The sequence below is a fragment of the Mauremys mutica genome, chromosome 6 (assembly GCF_020497125.1).
Source record: "Mauremys mutica isolate MM-2020 ecotype Southern chromosome 6, ASM2049712v1, whole genome shotgun sequence".
Taxonomy (NCBI): Eukaryota; Metazoa; Chordata; order Testudines; family Geoemydidae; genus Mauremys; species Mauremys mutica.
In genome coordinates, this window is record NC_059077.1 from 18,467,825 (window position 1) to 18,488,494 (window position 20,670).

At 38.0% G+C, this 20,670-nt stretch overlaps 1 protein-coding gene across 3 annotated transcripts in view; it reads right to left on the minus strand.

Annotated features, from left to right (window-relative positions):
* Window positions 1–20,670, minus strand: part of TCF4 (transcription factor 4) — a 329,775-nt gene that overhangs the window by 131,474 nt on the left and 177,631 nt on the right. For 2 of the 3 annotated variants that reach the window (XM_045020695.1, XM_045020697.1), the window contains one exon: window positions 16,610–16,674. In XM_045020695.1, coding sequence (XP_044876630.1) covers window positions 16,610–16,674 — 65 coding nt within the window. Of the gene's footprint in view, window positions 1–9,590; window positions 9,704–16,609; window positions 16,675–20,670 lie in introns of those variants that run through there. The other variant, XM_045020696.1, reaches the window with a different exon arrangement.

Here is a 20,670-nt window from a genome sequence, read left to right on the forward strand (position 1 = left end):
GGAGGAGCAAAGAAGTGGAACTTGAACCATATATTTGTATTAATGGGAGAGGACATAAGGAGCGGTACTTGAACCAAAAAGGAAGTTTAAACTGTGTAAGGGGTTGGAACAGCAGAGTACATGTTGCATGCTCCTCTCTCTGCAACTCCAAGGAAGCCCTTCCAAACAAGCACCATGTGGTTTGACTCAGCAAGCCACATATGGCCTACTTGATCCTTCTCCTGCAAATATGTTAAAGGACTGCATTCTTTTCCTCCTCAGAGGGTGTTAACTTCTTCCACATAGAAGAGATCTGCTGGGATTGCTGCACCAGGATCTGCATGGACAGAACTCAGTAACTTTTCTTTTTCCCTGGAGGAAGCCAGTATGCATGTCTGTGGATACAACTGATACTTACTACCTTACAAAACTGCCTAACATGAAAGACATTTGTATGGTGGGGAAAAGATAATTATATTCTTTAGAGTCAGATAAAAACTAAAGATACCCAGGTTGGGATAAACAGTGTGTTTCCCTGCTGTTCGAATGCATGTCTGCAAATGAAAAATTCAGCTCTTGCAAATACATTGCTATGCTTTGCTATGGTTTGTTTGTGTTTTTTGGTTTTTTTTGGCAAAGGACCCTTAAAAATGATCAAACTAATCTGACTGGCATTTCAATACTACTTAAAAAATTATGGGTGTTCACTGTTATAAACTTGTGTTTATTTTGTATTTTACAGACTAGGGTTACTCAAGAAAATATAAATATGTAATTTAGTGACATATTAATTCATTCTGAGATTTTTTCAAAAAGTGGAAAGTATCCATTTAACTGCATTTAAATTCCTCTCTCCTAATTTCAATATTTTTAATACGGTCAAAATCTAATAAATGCAGTCCAATATGTCTGTGGATACAACTGATACTTACTACCTTACAAAACTGCCTAACATGAAAGACATTTGTATGGTGGGGAAAAGATAATTATATTCTTTAGAGTCAGATAAAAACTAAAGATACCCAGGTTGGGATAAACAGTGTGTTTCCCTGCTGTTCGAATGCATGTCTGCAAATGAAAAATTCAGCTCTTGCAAATACATTGCTATGCTTTGCTATGGTTTGTTTGTGTTTTTTGGTTTTTTTTGGCAAAGGACCCTTAAAAATGATCAAACTAATCTGACTGGCATTTCAATACTACTTAAAAAATTATGGGTGTTCACTGTTATAAACTTGTGTTTATTTTGTATTTTACAGACTAGGGTTACTCAAGAAAATATAAATATGTAATTTAGTGACATATTAATTCATTCTGAGATTTTTTCAAAAAGTGGAAAGTATCCATTTAACTGCATTTAAATTCCTCTCTCCTAATTTCAATATTTTTAATACGGTCAAAATCTAATAAATGCAGTCCAAAGGTCATTCACACGGAAATACAGCTGTAACAACTGTACATATTATTGTAACTTAAAACTAATGTCAAAGAAAATCCAGAGCAATCTTCATTTTAAGTACACCCCAACACCTGTAAAGTTTATGACACCTTGAGTTTTCAGACAAGATAAAAAATTATACTCATCCCTACAATATATATCAGCAAATTCAGCTAATGTGAAAAAAACAGCATCCCTTCTTTTTTTTAAAGCTCAGGTGGGTAAAAATATAGTGGTGGTATGGTCATGGAAGCCAAATTAGAGCATGACGCACCACAGTTATACCTAGCTTTCTTGTGAATGGTCTTTTAGTTAGTTTAGCACTGCGGGAAAACTTCTGAATTAAAAATGTGCATGTGCTTTCAATTAAAAGCTTAAGAATAAAGATTTTGTTTCCATCTCTCCCTTTGCTGTACATACTGCACGCTGACTGCATCACACAACCAGCAGGTGTAGATTCCAATCCTAAGGAGAGAGAAAGAGGTGAAGTTTTATTGCCTGGGTGCATCAAGATCACCAGGTGGCTTCTTCATCTGTGCCAGACGCTTCCCATGTAAAATAGGAAAGAATGAATTCAACAAACTGAGAACAAATTAGTGTACATGTTTCACTCCATCAAACCTTTATGATAAATGACAACTTCCTCTCCTACCCAGCCCCAAAGTCTCTATCTTGATATATAAATGCATTACATATATGGTGGCCACCATTAAAAAGACAGTATTTATGACAAGGATCAGGCAGTAGTAACTGGGATACTGCAGCATTTCTCTTTACTTAGAACTGTGGGGACTGTGGGGACTGTTGTCCTTTTACAAATATAGTGGGCCCAATCACCAAACCCGAAGAACTGAAATTAATAAGCAGCAGGATTAAAACAAACAAAAGGAAGTATTTTTTCCACACAGCGCACAGTCAACCTGTGGGTGAAGGCCAAGACTACAACATGGTTCAAAAAACAACTAGACAAGTTCACGGAGGATAGGTCCATCAATGGCTATTAGCCAGGATGGGCAGGAATGGTGTCCCTAGACTCTGTTTGCCAGAAGCCGGGAACGGGCAACAGGGCATGGATCACTTGATGATTACCTGTTCTGTTCATTCCCTCTGGGGCACCTGGCATTGGCCACTGTCGGAAGACAGGATACTGCGCTAGATGGACCTTTGGTCTGACCCAGTATGGCTGTTCTTATGTTCTTAATCACCCTCATACATGAAAAAATAACAATAATGTTTTGCATTTTCATAGAACTTTTCATCTGTAGGACAGTATGCATTACTCCTATTATATAAACGGGGAAATTGAGGCAAAGAGAGGTTAAGTGACTTTCCCAGGATCACACAGTAAGAGTTTGTCTACATGCTGAATTCCACTGGTTCAATTTAAAGTGTGATTTTAAACCAGTTTAGTTAATCTAGTGTAAAAGACTATGTGGACACTTATTTTGCATTAAACCAGGCTTATTTCACTTTACTTTAAACCAACTTTGAGGAGCTTAAAGCTAAACCAAAATAAGCCACTCAGATGAAATAGAAGTGTCTACATGGGAATGTAGAGATTTAACTAAACCAGTTTAAGTTTGTATGTAGCAAGGCCTTTAGTCAGAGGAAGTGAAGAATAGAATCCAGGTACTCTGACTCCCAAGTCTGTGCCTACCCTGCTAATAATTCAACCCTGAATTTGAACTGGCAACCTAAGGGCAGCAGCCCAATTTAAGGGAACTCTTCACTCCCCTGGACCTATGAAAAGGTGAAACAATGCTCCAGGATCCAACGACTTGGTCATGTTTTGGACAACAGCTCACAGAAAGAGGGAATCTACAGTGCCAGAGGTCCTCTGCAGCAAGACCTGGGAAATTGTTCCAGAAGGAAAGTTTTACTTGTCAGTGGCAAGAGGGATTTTCAAGCCTGGCCAGCACAAATTATTTAGTATCCTTGTTGTTCTCAGCAGAGGCACTAAAAATTGTATGGACATAAAGGGTGAAGATCCACCTCTTCCAGGTCACGGGGAAGACATACTGGTAGAGCACTGTAAAGAAGCTTGCAGTGCCACTGCCTATATCATGTGGGTAGAGGACTCTGGGTAAAGGATTACAGTTTCCAAGCCTGTCAGTCTATCATCTTTCACTAGTGTTAAATTCATTAAAAGAAAAATTAAAAACCTTAAACCTTTCTAGTTTTCCACTAGGCAGGATGAATTGCTCATCTTACTGCAATTACAGTAGGTTCACTTTGCATCCAGTTTTTGTCACAATGTCTATTTATCTAACACATGCATTGTAAAACTAACCCCATATGTTATGACAGTATGTAAAAAAGATAGAAATACCCCTGTGCATTACATTCCAGACATATATTCGGTTTTATTAGACATTATATGGACATTTTTTCCCAAGATAGTTTTGAAAGACAAGGATATGGAAAATATCCACTTTACCTGAACCACAGTGTTGACTAGTAAAATACTTTACTAGTAAAATAAACAGGCTCTCTTAATAGTCAACCTAGCCCTCCTTTCAAAGAAAATAGTTTTTAAAAATAGAAAAGCCTATAAAATGCAGACAGATGGCCACATTCTGTCATTAACTTCAAAACAAAATAAAAATATTAACTTTCTCACTGTTGCTAAACATACTGCAGCAAGCATTATATGTCTGGCAGACATATACCTCATCTACTGCAAAGACATAAAGACGTACCTGGCTCCTCTGTTATTATTTATTATGTGGTAAGCACCAACAATGTATTCAGCATTCTTCACAGCAATGGAACAAAAAAGAAAATCCTACTTCAAATAGTTTCCAAACTAAACAAGACACAGAGAACACAGGTCGCATTAGGATGCCCAGAAGAGAGACTCTCGTACTGGAACATGGGTCTGTTGTTGTTTTATGCATTCACTTCTGGAATGCTCATAAGAAGTAGGTCTTTAGGAGGAATCCGAATGTGAAGAATATCATGACTGGCAAACTGGCAGATGTATGCAAAGGGAGCATCATAGTACACTGAGTTGGAGAAGGGGACAAAAGTGGTATTGAGAGTGATTTATTATTATAACATCTGCTGGATAGAGAACCTTTCACCTCTTGGTCAATTACATACAGTCCAGTTCCACAATGACCAAAAATGTTTACCAACTAACAGCTTGTGGGTTATGGTTTAGTGGTTTCTGTCCAGCTCCCAAAGGACACGTATCCATACCACCTAAACCAAAATCACAATCCGCTCTAATGGGCCATTTTATTGATAGCTTCTACAGAGAGGCCAAAGACTGAATGGGTATAATGGACGGTGACCCTGTGGGCAATCTACATCCCATGGTAGGGCTGATGTACACTGGCAGGACCAGTGTGGGCACATCTGCACTGCGGCTGCCCCTGGAGTACCTGTTGTATGGATAAAGAACTTCAAATCTTTATAGCTGCCTTTGTGATCTCTTTCAGAAGTGCTAAATACAGACAACACCCAACTTAGTAATAAATAATAACAACAATTTAAAAAACAGTTTTCAAACCCTAGAAAGTAGAGCTGGTTTTATATTGAATTAAAACTGTCTAGTTAAATATGGTTCAGGTGTGAGGTATGGAGGAACTACTGAATGGGGTGGGTTGTGCTTCACCACAGCCCCACACCTGCCCACAGGGAAGGGCAGGCACACCAGGGAGAATAATCTGTGCACCCTAAAGTATGGAGACAACTGCCCATTCCCTGAATGAACCGAGAAGCCATAAGAAAGACTGTGCCTCAAGATTAGTCGGTTGGTTATGGGGGTTTTGGGGTAGAAGGTGACATACCGTTTCAGAGTCATTACATCCAGATGTTCCAAAGATACACAGATGGGAGAATCTCATCGTTTCCCTGAGATCTCTCCTTGCTGTAATGTAATTACTACTCTTACAGTACAAATAAATAAATAAACAACCATAATAGGTAGTGTGACTCAACTAGCCCAAGTCTCTCTTCTGGGCCAAAAGAATATGATTTATGTGTCCACACTAGGAATTGGGATTAATGCCTAAAGCGAATACTGAATTGCTGTACTAAGATGTGCGTTACGGGGCGGGTGCGCTGTTAGAACAGCAGTCCTTTAGATAAGATGTCAAACCACCATCTTTCTCCACATCCTCTGTGCTAGAGGAAGTTAAAGAGCCCAAAGCACTTTTTATTAAAAGAGGATAACTACAGGGTCATGGCCTACTTTCCCTCTATTTGAATACAGACTCCAAGTACTCAAACAGCTTCCCCATTTATCTACACAATCACTGCACATTGTTTGATGAAATAATCTGAGATACCTTAATTGCTATATATGAAGCAATAGTTTATTATTCATTGGAAGAACTAGTTATTAATTAACATTTTGGAAGCATCAAAGTTCTGTGAAAAACTTACAGATCAGGGGCCTAATTTTCAGCACAGTCTTATCTGGTCCATCCATTTGGATCAGGCAGTTTTGCAAGGGAAAAAATTCCATAAGCAATTTTGCACTCACAATTATTTGTTTTCCCAATCTATGTCATTTGCATGTTCAATCATCTGATTTGTGGGTGCAATCAGGTACTAAATTACCTAGATTATGCTTGCAAATAATGGAAGATGCAATTATTGTATGTGAAAATTATGGGCAAAAAGAGGGAGGCCAGGTTTTGAAACTCTGACCATATGTATGTAAAGGGATCGTTTTAAACTTCACCACTAAAATGCAACCACCACTGAGAGACTGGTAACTATTACAATAGTGCAAACCACATTTCACATCAGCTTTTAGAGTGAGAAGTGAAGTAAAATATCTTTCCCAATTAAAGCAACAGGCATTCAATGTACTGTAGAAAGAATTTAATATCTGTGACAGCCAGTATGCAGCTTAAATTTTATCTGTGGTAAAAATATTGATTATTTTAACAGTTAGTGTTCTTTACCTGTGTGTCTTAAAAAACTTATTTCCCCACCTTAAACTGCACTGAATGTGAAGGTCCTACACCTTCTTTTACATGGCAATTAAGTATGACTAAAGCTGCTATACATATTCATCCTTTCCGCAAAACAGCAGGTAATTCACGTTAGCCTTAGTCTTTGCATACACTGCCACTTTACAGCGCTGAAACGTTCTCGCTCAGGGGTGTGAAGAAACACCCCCCTGATTGATGCACGTTTCAGCGCTGCAAAGTGGCAGTGTAGACAGTGCATCAGCACTGGGAGCTACTCCCCTCGTGGGGGGTGGGGTTTTTACAGCACTGGCAGAGCTCTGTCTCAGCGCTGGTGCCACGACTACACAGCCACGTTAAATGCCGTGGCAGCACTTTAACGTTTCTAGTGAAGACATACCCTTAGATGGTGGCAGAACAGTGTAACTTCTATGTGGGAGAGAAACTATCTGAAATGGTCTGCTGGAAATGGGCAATGTGCCAGAATGTGCCAAATACCAAAAAGATGACAACGGGGAGTTGGTAGAAACTGGAGAAAAACGGATACTTCCAGAGAATATTACATTGTTTAGCGGTAATCATTATTTAAAAAATTGCCTTATTGCTAAAGAGCAGTATTTCAGCAATAGTGCCAATTAAATCTAACTTTGTTGCATCTAATCTGAACTGGGTATCTGATGTATCTAGAGAGTAGCCAGTTGGTCCATTTAGAGGGAACAAAGATCTCTGGCTTATTAAAGGAGTCAGAGAAAGAACTTGGTAGCTAGCTCCCTATGTACACAGTCATGGGCATGGAGAAGACTGCAGTCTTCCATTGAAGAAGTGCCAAAGACTGGCTGGTGATGTGCACAAAGGCCAAACATCCAGTTAGGATTTTGTTAGTATATCAGGATTTATACACCTACTCTTGAAGAAAGAAAATTTAAAAGCCAGATGATTTTTAATAAGCAAGAGTAGTTAGAGCATTGATTTTACATTTCAGCCAAAAGACAGCATCCCCATATGCTATACTTGTATTTTGAGGCATACAATTCTGACTCAGATAATTGCCAGAATTATTTCTTACAGCACCGTGGCTTTTCATGACCCTGCTGAGCTTAGGAGCTATGACAAGAACACAATATAAAGTGGGATGACTGTAGGCACAAATATAACTTCATTTTTTGGTAGCATGTTTCACATTCAAGGTATCTCAAAGCATCAAATCAATATACAATAAAATATAATATACAATGACTGCAGCAGCAAATGGAGCAGCCATTGGCACTCAATCATGTACACACCTACTGCTGGACATTATAAGCAGCCATACTATTTGGTGTCCAGGACATCAGTTTTTGGACAGTGCTTGGGGAACTTAAAGCTTTTATGGTTTAACATCTGATCCAAAGGACTGCACTTCAAAAAGTAGAGCATTTCCCTTTATAACTGAAGTTTTGTGTTACATTTCAGCATTTCTCTAGTTATGGAGCAGACGATGAACTTTTGCCTTTCTAGCTAAGGTTCAGGAGAATGCCTACTAAATAAGCCACACAGACACCTGAACTTAAGTTTGTCATAACTTGTCTGACAAGAAAACTTTTACTTAGGTTATTAGTGTTACTACATAGGTCAAACCACAATATAACCATGGGCACTGGAACTGATTTCAGGACCTGAAGTAACACTTCTGCCTTCCAAGGTGAGACAATTCAGCAAAAACTGTGACAGGTGGCAACTATACCTGAACTATACACTTTTTTGCAAAACTTACTGACCGAAATCCTGGCTCCACTCAAGTAAAGACATTCCATACACCTACCCTGTTATGCTGAGGAAGTCACAAATGTTTTGTGGTGCTATATGAATAAGTGGTAAGTGAAGTTGTGACAGTTGAGTAGGAACATTGGACACAATGGCAATGACTGGATTCAGCTGTCTGTTTAACAGAATTACACCTTTAAAATCCAATACAACTTTAATTTTTATAAATGATTTCATACGGAGTCAGACACAAGTGTATCCTGCATAAACACACTGCCTAGTCAACAAACTGGTGGGTTTGTGTAGTCACAAAAAAATCCTTCTTTGAGGGCATTCACACTTTTGTATCGGGACACAAAAATGTGGGGTAAGAGCAGATGTTGTGTGAGCCTTAACCTTGAATTCCTTTGTTTTGTTAGATATCTTTTCTGTCATCTTAATATACCATTTGCATGTTTTTATATGGGAAGAAAACAAAGAAGAAATATTATAATAAAGGACTCTTGCCATCAAAGTGTAAAGAAATCTAGTTATTTGACCAATAAAAAAACATACTTAGTGATTTGTAATAGAAGAATGAAATGAACCTCACTATGTCTCAAGAGGTCTGCAATTTGATCTTCACAAAAGGTAGCCTGCCAATTTAATTGAGGTAGGAGTTATTTAATTTTTTATATACAGGTATAGTTTCAATAAAACTACATATGCCTATAATACTGCAATGGCAGATGTGTCTCGATTATTAGAGGTGGGCTCAAGGGAATTTATACAATGGATCTTGAAATCTGTAAGCAGCTGTTTGTAGAGGGGTGGAACATTGTAACACACACACATGTTCCTTAAGCGCAGTAATGTTTTGTTATTTTACTGCAGGTGTATTACAGAGATGAAATTTAATAACTTATTGTATACAATACCAATAAAACTGAAAGATTCCATGCCCTGATGTTCATGAAGAAAATACAAATTAGAAGCAGATAGCTCTGTTCACATATGGACACACACAGTGTTTGTTGCCACTACTCACTGATGAAGTGTTGTCATTTCTATTACTTTATTGTTTAGTATGAACAGGAGTTCAGTCCATCAAAACCAAACCAAAACAAACAGAACAAAACAATAGCAACTCACAAGATGCTGCAAACACACTCCTGACCAATTCAGGGGAAAGAAAAGGCATTTGAATGCATGGACAAGATTCAGGCATGCATTTGTGGGGTCTTTTGGATGCATGAAGCCCCTGTGTAATGGTATCAGAGATAACGTTCTAATAATAGACAGAGTAATTCTTTAGTGACTTAAAACAGAAATCTGCTTTTACAATATGCATCTGTCTAAATCTCCCGCTGGAGGGCAGACGAAAGAAAACACTCTTAAAAGTAGGCATCACATAAAAAATTCCCCTATGGCCTCCCTCCTCCTATGTTTAATGGGCTCCTTTACAAATTATTAGAAATTTTGAAACAATTACATAAGTCACAGTGGAAAAGAGAAGTCTCAGTACTTACACTTGAAGAAACTAGGCGAATAGCATTGCTACCCATTTCCTCGTCCGCAGGAGAACACTGCTTATTATGCAAGAATTTGCACACTCATTGGACTGGGTTTAGCGCTGAAAATTTCCCACAAATATTGCACTTCACTTCTAGAATATTTACTTTAAAGAGTTGCTAGCAATATTTTTGGTATTTTTATAAGCACATTCCATACATTTACTGTTATGCTGAGGAAGCAACAATTTTTATTTTTTATTTAAAAGGCTGTGTTGGGTCTATTTGTAAAACACTAGGAGGGATGCAACACAGTGTCATAGAACCTTGTTGCACAGGAAATGACCTAAGGGGCCAAAGAGAGCCTGCAATGGATGTATTTATGAGGCCATTGTGGAGGAGAAAACATGTTTTTCCCTTCCCACACACAGTCATCTGCACAAGGGAGGACAGCAGTGCCTTTGTGCACCTCCACACAAGTCTGCTCCAGTTGCAGAAGTCTTGTCAGTGAGGATCAGATCCCCTGTGCAGGTAGTAAGAGGAAATTCAAAAGATGCTTCCTGCTGTCCAGCTCCCACCCTATGCAATCAGTAGGGAAATATCATATTTGCCAGCTACCCAGCCTCCAAGATGGACTGAGAGGATGAAGATACAGTCTTGTGGTAGCGAGGAAATGAGATCTGGAGAAGTTGGGAGAGGGATTTGGGGGTGCAGTGTTCATGTAGCGGAGATTCAGGTAGCAGAAGTTTTATGTAGTTCCCAATGTGGTATGTCTCATCGATGTGAGAAGACACTATTTCATCCTTTGCATCTGTCCACTTATCTTTTGCATACCTCAAAAGCAAGGTGCAGGGAGTGGAGGGGGATAAGGAAAGTAGGGCCAGCTGAGGCAATCAGCGTAGCAGGGGGAGGAGTTCGGAAAACAAGGCAGACCTGGGAAGTTGGAGAAAGCCTGAGGGGAAAAATGAACCTAGAAAAGATTGGGGAGGGCGGGAAGTGAGTGAACCTCCTGCACTGCCCCTGCTTCCACATCAGCCTTCCCACAATCTGTCTGCCTGATTTTAGACTCCACCTGTTCTGTCCCTTTTCAGTTTCTACTCTGTTCTGCTCTGCACCAGGTTCTCTACCCTGCATCCATTACCACCCAAACCTCTCCCTTCTATCCTTGCCTGTACTCACTCTCTGCCCCATCTTCACCTCCTGTCAGTGAGACACAACAGGCAGCAAAGGAATGGACTTTCAGGCGTACATAGTTTCCTCTCCTTCCTCCCTTCTTGCACCACCTGGAAGTCCACTCTAGCTATTCATGAGCATTTACGAGCTATTCAATAAAGTGGAGAACAAGTTCTGACTTGCTGCTTTGGCAACTGGAAGAAATTGGGGGGCAGGAGCAGAGGGAGGGCACAGGCCTCACAGGGAGCATTCCATGGCTTCAGGCACAGGAGAATTGCCCCACCAACAGTCAGAGATTTCTGGAAGGTTCTGGACCTGTGTGGATTTCTGCAGGCAAATCCCAAGTGCAGGGATCAAAGCAAAATTGTATGTGCGGAGAAAGACAGAGTCTGTGCATAGGGACAAGGCCTGAGAACAGGGGAGGGGACTAAAAAAGGCTGCATGCATCTCACTTTTCAGGACTTCTACATTTGCCACTTTTTGATCAGGATTCTGGTGCTGATTTCAAGTGCTACTAATGTAATCATCTCAGTGAAAGCTGGAATGTCTCAGCAAAGCAGAAAATTTAGGTGTTGTAGGCCTGTTCTTCGGTACCCACAAAAACAGTAAAAAGGAAGAAGCTGTTTTTATGGAGAAACGCTTCCAATAATGTTCATTTGTACTGACTCTGAAGGAAAGGTCATTTCGGTTCACCTTTCATGCCCTGTCAGACTTACCATTTACAAACCTTTTTCTCTGCTACAAAATCTTGCAACAGGCTGAAGCTTGGCAGATATGTTCTCATTTTGGATTCAATTTAGTTATAATTAGTTTTGAAACTTTTTAAGTTAGAGGAGAATAAAAAAGTAGAATAGGCTAATTTGGCATTTTATCTTGTATTCCAACTATACAATATTTTACCAGAACCAGTTTCAGTCCTCAGAGGTGGGTGAGTCTCCAAATGGCTTCACTGAACGTTTCGTAAACATCAAAGGGAGCAGCACGTTCAAGGCCAGAATTTTGCCACCCTTTTTCCCCAAAGTGCTAGTAATAACAACTAGTCACCTTTGGATTGTTTTATTTTTAATTAAAAGTGTTAAAAACTGAATATCGGCGACTGTGCATCTGCTAAAAGACAGCCCTAAATTTTCAAAGCACTGTGACTTCCATTAATGCCTGTAGGAGTCATGCTGCTACAATCCATATGCTACTTCGGAAATTTAGGAGGTAATTCTGAAATACCAGGCTGTTTTTACATTAGTGCTTTAATGCTCTTTCTTCATTCATGATTTTTTATTAACTTTTGCTTATCACATCTCAGTGGCTCCAGACTATTCGCAAATCACCACTGACATAACGTAATAGTCAGTCACATCAACTATCAGCTGATTAATGGATCCATACTACTGTACACAGCATATGATACTATGAGTCTAATGATAATATTTTGCTCATCCACAGCACCTTCCATCCAAGGATCTCAGTGTTTTGTAAATCTTGTTGAATTAAGAAAACATCCCATCCTCATCTGACAGATGGGAAGCTGAGGCACAAAACAATTAAATGATTCATCTATGGTCATACAGTAAATTGGTGGCAGTCACAAACAGAACCCAGATATCCTGATTCATAGACCCACTAGAACATACTTCTGTTTCCTCTGGAGACATATCAGTGTCATCACAGTGAAGTGAAGCCCCCTTATTAGAGCTGTTGATAAAACAAACTATTTTTAAAATTTGATTCTATGTCACAATCATTTCACATAACTCTTTTATACCTGCAGCTGTTTAAACTAAGATTACGAAGAGCTGATTTAGACTAAACGCTTTGGGTCAGGAACCAGGTGTATTGTTCTACTTTGTGTGAAACGTTAGCCGAAAAACAAGAAGCATTACTGTTAGACAAATAAATTCTATAACCTCTCCTTATACTAACATACTAAAAATCCCCATTTGGTGGAAATGGCAAGTAGGACAGCATTAAGACAATGGGTGTTTCAGTGGAGCTGGGATTCCAAGAAAAGTGTCTTGGTCGCTATCATGCTAGTTTCATAGATTTTTCATCTTTAATGGAACTGAATGTTACCACTGTAGTCAATGGAAGTTTTGATTTGTCTTCAATGGCAGCAGGAGTAGGTCCCAGCCTTTGAAGTTAAAATCGCCTTGAGGTAAATAGGGTACTGTGTGGTAGAGTTTACATCTCACTAATGTCAATTGGGTGAAGGAATGGAGAGTCTAGGCCTTTGCTTCGGCTGTTAAGGTGGAGAAAGTTTTCTTTAAGACAAAATTAATAGGATAGCAAGTCTAATGTTGCTATCCTACTTGGTCCAGGAACTCGCCTATACAGAACTCTAGATATGAATCATAAGTCAACACAAATCTGCACACTCCTCTCAGGTTTAGCAAGAAGGGGCATGTGATGATACCAGTCACTCAGGATTTGGTGATAAACCCAAGCATTAGCATGTGTTGTACTGTGTGTGCTATTACTCCCAAACTGTCTCTGGTATTCAGGTTTTACCTTAGATGTGATGGGACAGTAAATGACATCTTCCCAGTAAGAACAAAAACACATCCCTGAAAGCTTCCAATAGGTTTCTAGATTGCTCCTAGTCCTCAACTATTGATACTTAAATGGTTCCTGATAGTCCTGATAGGCCTCTAAGATTACAAATTGTAAGTAATAGGAAGGAAATGCGTTAGATTATCTTTTGTTTTAGCTTGTGAATTTTCCCTGTGCTAAGAGGGAGGTTTATCCCTGTTTTTGTATCTCTAAAGTTTTGCCTAGAGGGGAAATCTGGGTCCCCACATCTGTACACTAGAGTTTAGTGTGGGGAGGGAACCCTGACAGTTCTGTTATCTGGAAGCCTAAATCTAATGGTCTATTCTTAAGATTAACCAACTGTCATTCTTGTACCTGCCAGGATTCTAACAGGTTCAGAGGGTAGATATTTTTCTCTTTCCTGTTTGAGCACTGGAGATTTACTTTACCTGCTCTCCTTATCACCTTGCATGACCTCTACCCATACTTGGCCTGATTCTTGTAATGTTTTTTCCCCATATTTGTTGAGCTCAGGTCAAATTCTTACAAGTGAGAAACCTGGGAAGCCTAAGGAACAGTGGGTACTACAAAAGACATGCTAACAACCTAGCTGAATCCTTTTTGTATTCAGTCTCTACACATTTCCAGAACATCATCTTAAGGTTGCAGTTAAACTAATTAACAAGGATGGAACTGATGTTCACGCTAATTTAACTCCAAGTAAGCCCGGTTGGTCCCACGATCCATGAGGACTTCAGTTAATAACCCCATTCAGTGAATATAGGGATTGCAGCACAACTCTTCATACAGGGTATTAAGGAAACCTGAGACATAACACAACTTTTTTTGGTATTGTGTCTTTCTAGATCCCTAAATTATTTCTCACATTACTATAAGTACTGTGAGATAGAGCTCAATAATAACAGAGTGAAAGAGAAATTAAAAAATATAATCAAAGGAAAAATGTATATTTTCAGATGAGAGTTGAAATGATACAGAGAGTTAGTGAGAAGGAAAGAAACAGGAAGGTAATTCTAGGTGGCTAGGGCTGTGAAGAAGACTCTTGCACCAAGAGTGATAAGACAATATGGACAGAGAAAGCACGTGATCAGATCACCAGGTCTAAGTATGAAGAGATTTTAAAAGAAGAAGGACTATATTGAACTGGATCCTAACATGAATATAGAACTAACGTAGTTGTTTCAATTGAGATAATGAAGGAATTACAAGTTTTACCCTAAAATTTTCTGCATTTATCTACGTTTGTGAGAACTTCAATAATTCTGTAATTTATTTCAAATACATTAAGGCTCAGATTTTTAAAGTCTATAGTAGTGTCCATAATCAAATAGGTATTTGCAGGTAAATGTATAAATATGCGTATATGTTCATGGCTGGATTGGTAAACATGTATGAGGAGGAATCCCTATCCTTTCTGTCTGCTCCGTGTAGTATTTAAAATGTTATAGTTTTTCTTTAAACAAGGAAAAAAGTATTCCCTAATTATCCCTTTTCAATTTAGTATACACTATTTTGTACATAAAGCATTGAAAAACTCAACCAATTTGAATGATGATTTCACAAGTGAAGAGGCCTCTTACTCAGCAGAGGAAATCTTGATGGCTGTAAGGAATCATGCCAATTCCTATCAGTAAGAAAAGAAACAGGGACAAGCAAGACTATTGTCTCATTGGCCAACAAAAGGGGCCCCCACTGAAAATAGCCTGTTCAATCACCATCTGCAAAAGGGAAGCATGCTGTCAGCCTCCTTCTCCCCAAAATTCTAATGACCTCTGCCTTGGCCCTCCGAAACCAGATACCTCGGAACAGACCTTCTACAGGAATTGAAAGCTTTACACTAGACATAGCACTGAGAGGCTCCTTGCCCAAGCTATCTGCACTGAACATTTGCACTCACATTCCAAAGATATTTCCGTTGCACTGGAATGGCTGCAAATTTCTTTCCTGTGGAATTCTTTCCAAATCAACTGGGATGAACTGCGTTTTATAACATGTGCAGTACTCAGTCCCTGACCCAGCCACAGTTGGTCTCATCTCAACAAATCTTTAGCTGCAGAACTGGATGGAGCTGATGGCATATCTGAGTATACTGGAGAGTCAGAACTTGAAATAGCTAACAGATGTAGGGAAGGGAGTGGAATGTCAGCTTTACAAGATATAGTAAAGATATGTGTCTGCACTTTGAAGGCAAAATTCTATTTAATTACTGGGGCTGCTTACCTTTTTCTATGCTAAATTAAACATGTTTCTCTTTAATTTAAAATATTTTGTTTCCCTGTATTATTAAAGAATTATTAAAGAACACGGCCATATGAAGGGAGCAAGTATTCCCTTTTCCATTAGGGAAATAATATGCTTTTTGTGTGTGTGGCAGAATTAAAAAAGTAGAAAGCTTTGAATTTTAAAAAGGGTTATTAACTTCTTTCAATACTTTTCCAAAGTAAGAAACTAGTGCACTTATAAAAAGGAAAGGAAGCTTAGCACTGTTCAGAAAACAAAATGAATTTAAACATGTGATTAATACTGCTACTGAAATTAAAAAGAAAGCATCTTTTTAAAAAATCAATTGTCTTGAAACAAAGCTTAGACTTTTGGCTATTGATAGTATTTTTAGACTCAGACTCTCTCTGGAGAGTTAAAAGTATGCAAATGCAGAGTGCACAGAGGCACAAACACACACATGCTATACCTTTGTATTACATTGGCATTTTATTATTTAATTAAACTACTCTTATTTTTCTAGCTCACGCATGCTTCCCTTGAGACGGCTTTGCTGTTAGCCTGCTGGCCTTGACTTCCAGCCAAAAACAATTCAGAAACAAAAAGGGACAACAAATCATATTTTCACAGACATTTTTATCCCTCAGTACAACCCTGTTTTCACACAACATCATACAGACTCTGTGAAAACTATAATTTATTGCAATAGCCATCCAAAACCAGGGTTTGACACATGCTCTGCGGTGTGTTTCCACTTTTATAATGTCTTAAATTGTGCCATTAGGAAGGAACTGTTATGCTGAAACAGTACAACATTGTTTCAAAGGACAGTAATCAATAGTTGACAATGGCCTAAGAGATACTAGTAGGTTGACTTAAATACTAATAGAAACCAGTAACTGTATCGCCACTAAAACAGCTCAGACAGAAGTTGTATTACACACATTTGCAGATAAAGATTATTTTTGACAAATATCGGTTTGCAAACAGCTTTGTGTATCATGGAGACAAGCTCTAAAACAGATAATCAACTTTACAGAACAAAGCTAATTTATCAGGCTATTTATCACTACCTTTCCACTGCACAGATTACCACTTACCTGGTGGCAACCCTGTAAATTTGAGTCTCTTCCATATGATGAATATGACCCCCTTTCAGTTTTACCTGTCAATAAAAAATAAATAGGTGTGTAAATGTTACAAAATGTATATATCTTCTCTAGATATTTCATATGAAATTAACCTACATATCCATATCAGTGTTTACATAAGTAAAACAGGCACTTCTGACCACATACTGTATGTAGGCAACAGAAAGGGATTAACACTTTATTCTGGGTATGATTACGTGGAAATAAGCTTCCTATTCTTAGCCATACTGCTCCACACACTTTGTAAAACTGTAATTTAAAGGGATTCTACCATTTCTTTATAGAAACAAATAGGCTTCTCACCCCCGCATCAATGGTACCCCCTTTTTTTGTTCCCCATCTCTCACTCACAAGCTGAATAACTTTTTTTTTTTATTTACACAGCAGGCAGGCTACCTGTCTTGTGACCCCCACATAGTAATTCCCATTGATTACACTGACACTCACTGGTGAGGGCAGACCTAATCAATCATAGGCTCTCCAGATGGCAAACTTAACAAAGAAACTGTTCAGGATTCTGCTTTTTACTCTCTTTCCCAAGAGTAAATTCCCTCATGATCAACGTGATGATGGAATTCACACCTGGGAAACAGAAATTTGGTTGGAAATTTGCCATTCTCCACCAAAGTTCCCACTGCACCAGCAGTCCTGGGACTTGAACAGAGGCCCAGTGACTGCCAAGCCTCTATGCCAACCCTAAGTACCTAATTTTTTTTTCAGTAGGCCTTTAAAACACAGATCCAATAGCCGAGCTACAGCACTGGCTACAGGTATGCCATATTTTAAAGTAAAATAAAGATCTTTTATAAACTGAAAGACTGGTCTTGAACAAAATTGATCAGGACAGAGACAGTTGCTGCAGAACACTTAAGTTGTAGCTGGATATCACTAAACAATGTCTAAGTGGAACAAAGAACAATCAGGAAGATTGGTACAAAACATACTAGCATAAAGGGCCCGTGAGTTGGTGAGGATAATGACGGGGGGGATGGTAGGATGATTATCAGACAAAATGTACAAGAACAAATCAAAGATCACTAAGGGCATTGTTGATAATTCTGAAGCTCTTATTACAGATAGGAACATATAAAATGCCACATACAATACTTGCTACTAAGAGCCCAATGTTACACATGCAACTTATATCAATGTCAACAACATCTGGGAACCCAGATCTAAAGGTTCGGATTGTTTCCCAATCAAACCCATAATAAATTGTAATAACTGGCTATACACACTACATTACCAATTCAAAGTGAATCATTTATTCAATATCACTACCAAGGACACATTCATTACAAAATAGTTTCCTGACAAAAATGTTACTTTATTTGGAAACATTATGTAGTAATAACAAACATACCCATTGATCAAGCAAAGCTTGTAGTTTTGTCAGAATTTTGTGTTGGGGAAAAAAAGAATAAGTGGACTAAGAAGACAACATTGTATTTCTTGAAAACAAGTGTTGAATGGCAGTCTAAAATATTACTAAATCTCATTTTCAGTCAATTGAACAAGACATAATTTAGCAGTTTTTCTAGTATGATCTGATTTTTATAGAGATAATACCTATGTTGTGTCAGATTATTACACAGGAAATGTATGCAGTACGTTTTAATGGTTCTTAAAATTATCCTATACATACTTTATCCCATTTTGTCAGCCGTTTTCATTTTAATATATAAAGCTACTATATCTCTTGAGAAATATTATTGATGAGGTCTGGCCTGTAAGAGACATTTGGGATAAAGTAATCATACCCTATTCTTTCTTTAGTCCCTGGAGTGAAAAACAAAAGCATAAAAACGTATAAAAATTTAAGAATTTTTGTGGCTTGTTTTTAAAATAAATTCATTATTTCACAAAAATTAACCAACAATATGCAGAATTTATTTGCATACATTTAGTAACTTCCAAAAGGACTTCTGTGTGGTAATAAAAAAGGGGCGAAACATCTATTTTGTTATCCCCCACAAATTCAGTGCAGAGGAAGCCTAAAAAACAAAAAACAAAAAAAAACCCCACACAATATTGAAATGACAATCAAATTCTAATCTTGAATCCTGGAGCCAGTACCGAGAAAACATCTTGCCGATATGTGTCTGGAGTTATGTGTGTTACTTCACATCGCCCCAATAGGGCTACTTGTTTTAAAGTCAGAAAGTCAGTACAAACAAAAAATGCTAAGGATTGAAAAGGAATGATGGTGTGTGTGTGAGTGTGTGTGTGTACAAGCTAAGTACAAGCCACAACACAAGAAACTCTGAAAGCAATTCTCATTTGTTGCATGGGTATCAGTCGTCTTCTTTACTATCATATCAGATACAAGCTGCCTCATCTTAATTTCAGTTGTTAAAAAATATTTATCCAGATATAAAAATAAACCCACTGCAAATTACAAGTTGTCAGGGTTAAAAATCTACTTCTATTTGTGTGGGGGAGGATAAGAGAACAGCATAGACATGAATCATTCTCAGTAATTTGAGTGTTTCCATGACATCAATGGGCACTCGTCCAGGACTCTGTCGAAGTCTGTGAGGTACCAAAGCAGCACAGCAGCCAGCAGGAGATTGACTTTTTTTTTTTTTTTTTGTTAAGGATTATGCTCCTTGTAAAGATTTCATCTGTAGCATCCACTTTTACCACCAAACAGATAGCTTTGGAGATCATGAGTGAAAACATTTCATTCTGATAGTGTAAGCCCTTAACTTTATTACATCTTTTTTTTTGTTCCCAAATACAGCTAGAAATCTGCTTCTCTATTAAGAACAAAACCACAATTTTTGAGAAAATCAAAAAAACATTTAAATATATATATATACACACACACACACATTCACGATCAATTGTAATTATGAAATTAACATTTTTTTTGTAATGACACTTCATTTTGTAGGAAAAATATCTTTTGTATAAACTGTCCATTTAAAATTAGCTACAGTCTTGATGTTGATTTTCTGCTTAAAATTCACTGGCACATTTGTTTCAGATAATAAAATTTGCAAGAGTGCTGATAATATGCTAGAGTAGGCTCTTAACGTAACTATTTGTGCTCACAAATACAAAAGCTTCTCCTGAATTTCTCTATTTACTGTACGCTACGTATCGTTTTTAGTCACCCTGACACAACAGTGTGTGATGTGTGTTTTCTAACTAAGGTTTGTAAAAGCTAAAGATTATTTTTTTAAAAAATGTTTTAAAAGAGAGTCTACAGTGATGTAGAAACCCGACGCATTCACTGCGGAATTTTCGAGACAACCCTCTAGTACTAGAATGCGGCAGCCGCTGCGGATATTTTTTGGCACAAAGACAATGGTGGCAGTGCCAAGCCCCATGGCTAAAACTACTCAAAAGAGGCATAAGGGTAGCATTAATCGCTCAAGTCTTTTACTGCATGGAGTACTGATGTCCATAATTTAAAAACTAAAAGTACCCGTTAGTAATATTTGCTGTTAAGCAAAGGGGGTAGGGGCTTGAAATACAGACCAAGAAAAAATCTTGTCAGACATTTGATTAATTTTTATACCTAGAGGACCAAATGTTAAAATGTGCCAACTGTTTCTAGCACCGAGCACATGTAACAAAAGATATATCCTTATGTGGCTTTATGTTCTGACAATTGAATCAAAGCTTCATAAATGTAGCTGACCTACAGTAGAGTGTTAAATAACTTTGATGCATGCCGTGTCCTTAAAATAATGTATAGAAAGCATCTTTATTATTAACAGAAGTAATTTTAAAAAAAATCTTTTCAATTAATTGACACAATGTATGCCAATCAAACTAACTATAAACAAAGAATGAACAACATGCAGCTCCTCTTTTCTGACAAAAACATTGAATCTGCAGTTTTATACTCTATAAACACCCCCAAGAAACAAAAATATTGCTTATCTAAACTGAACTAAATGATTGCTTAAACTACACTTGCTAGCATTTTAGTTTTACTGTAAGAGAGAGAGCAGCATAGGATTGACAATCAATCAATAAAGAAGCCACTTGCCTCTTCA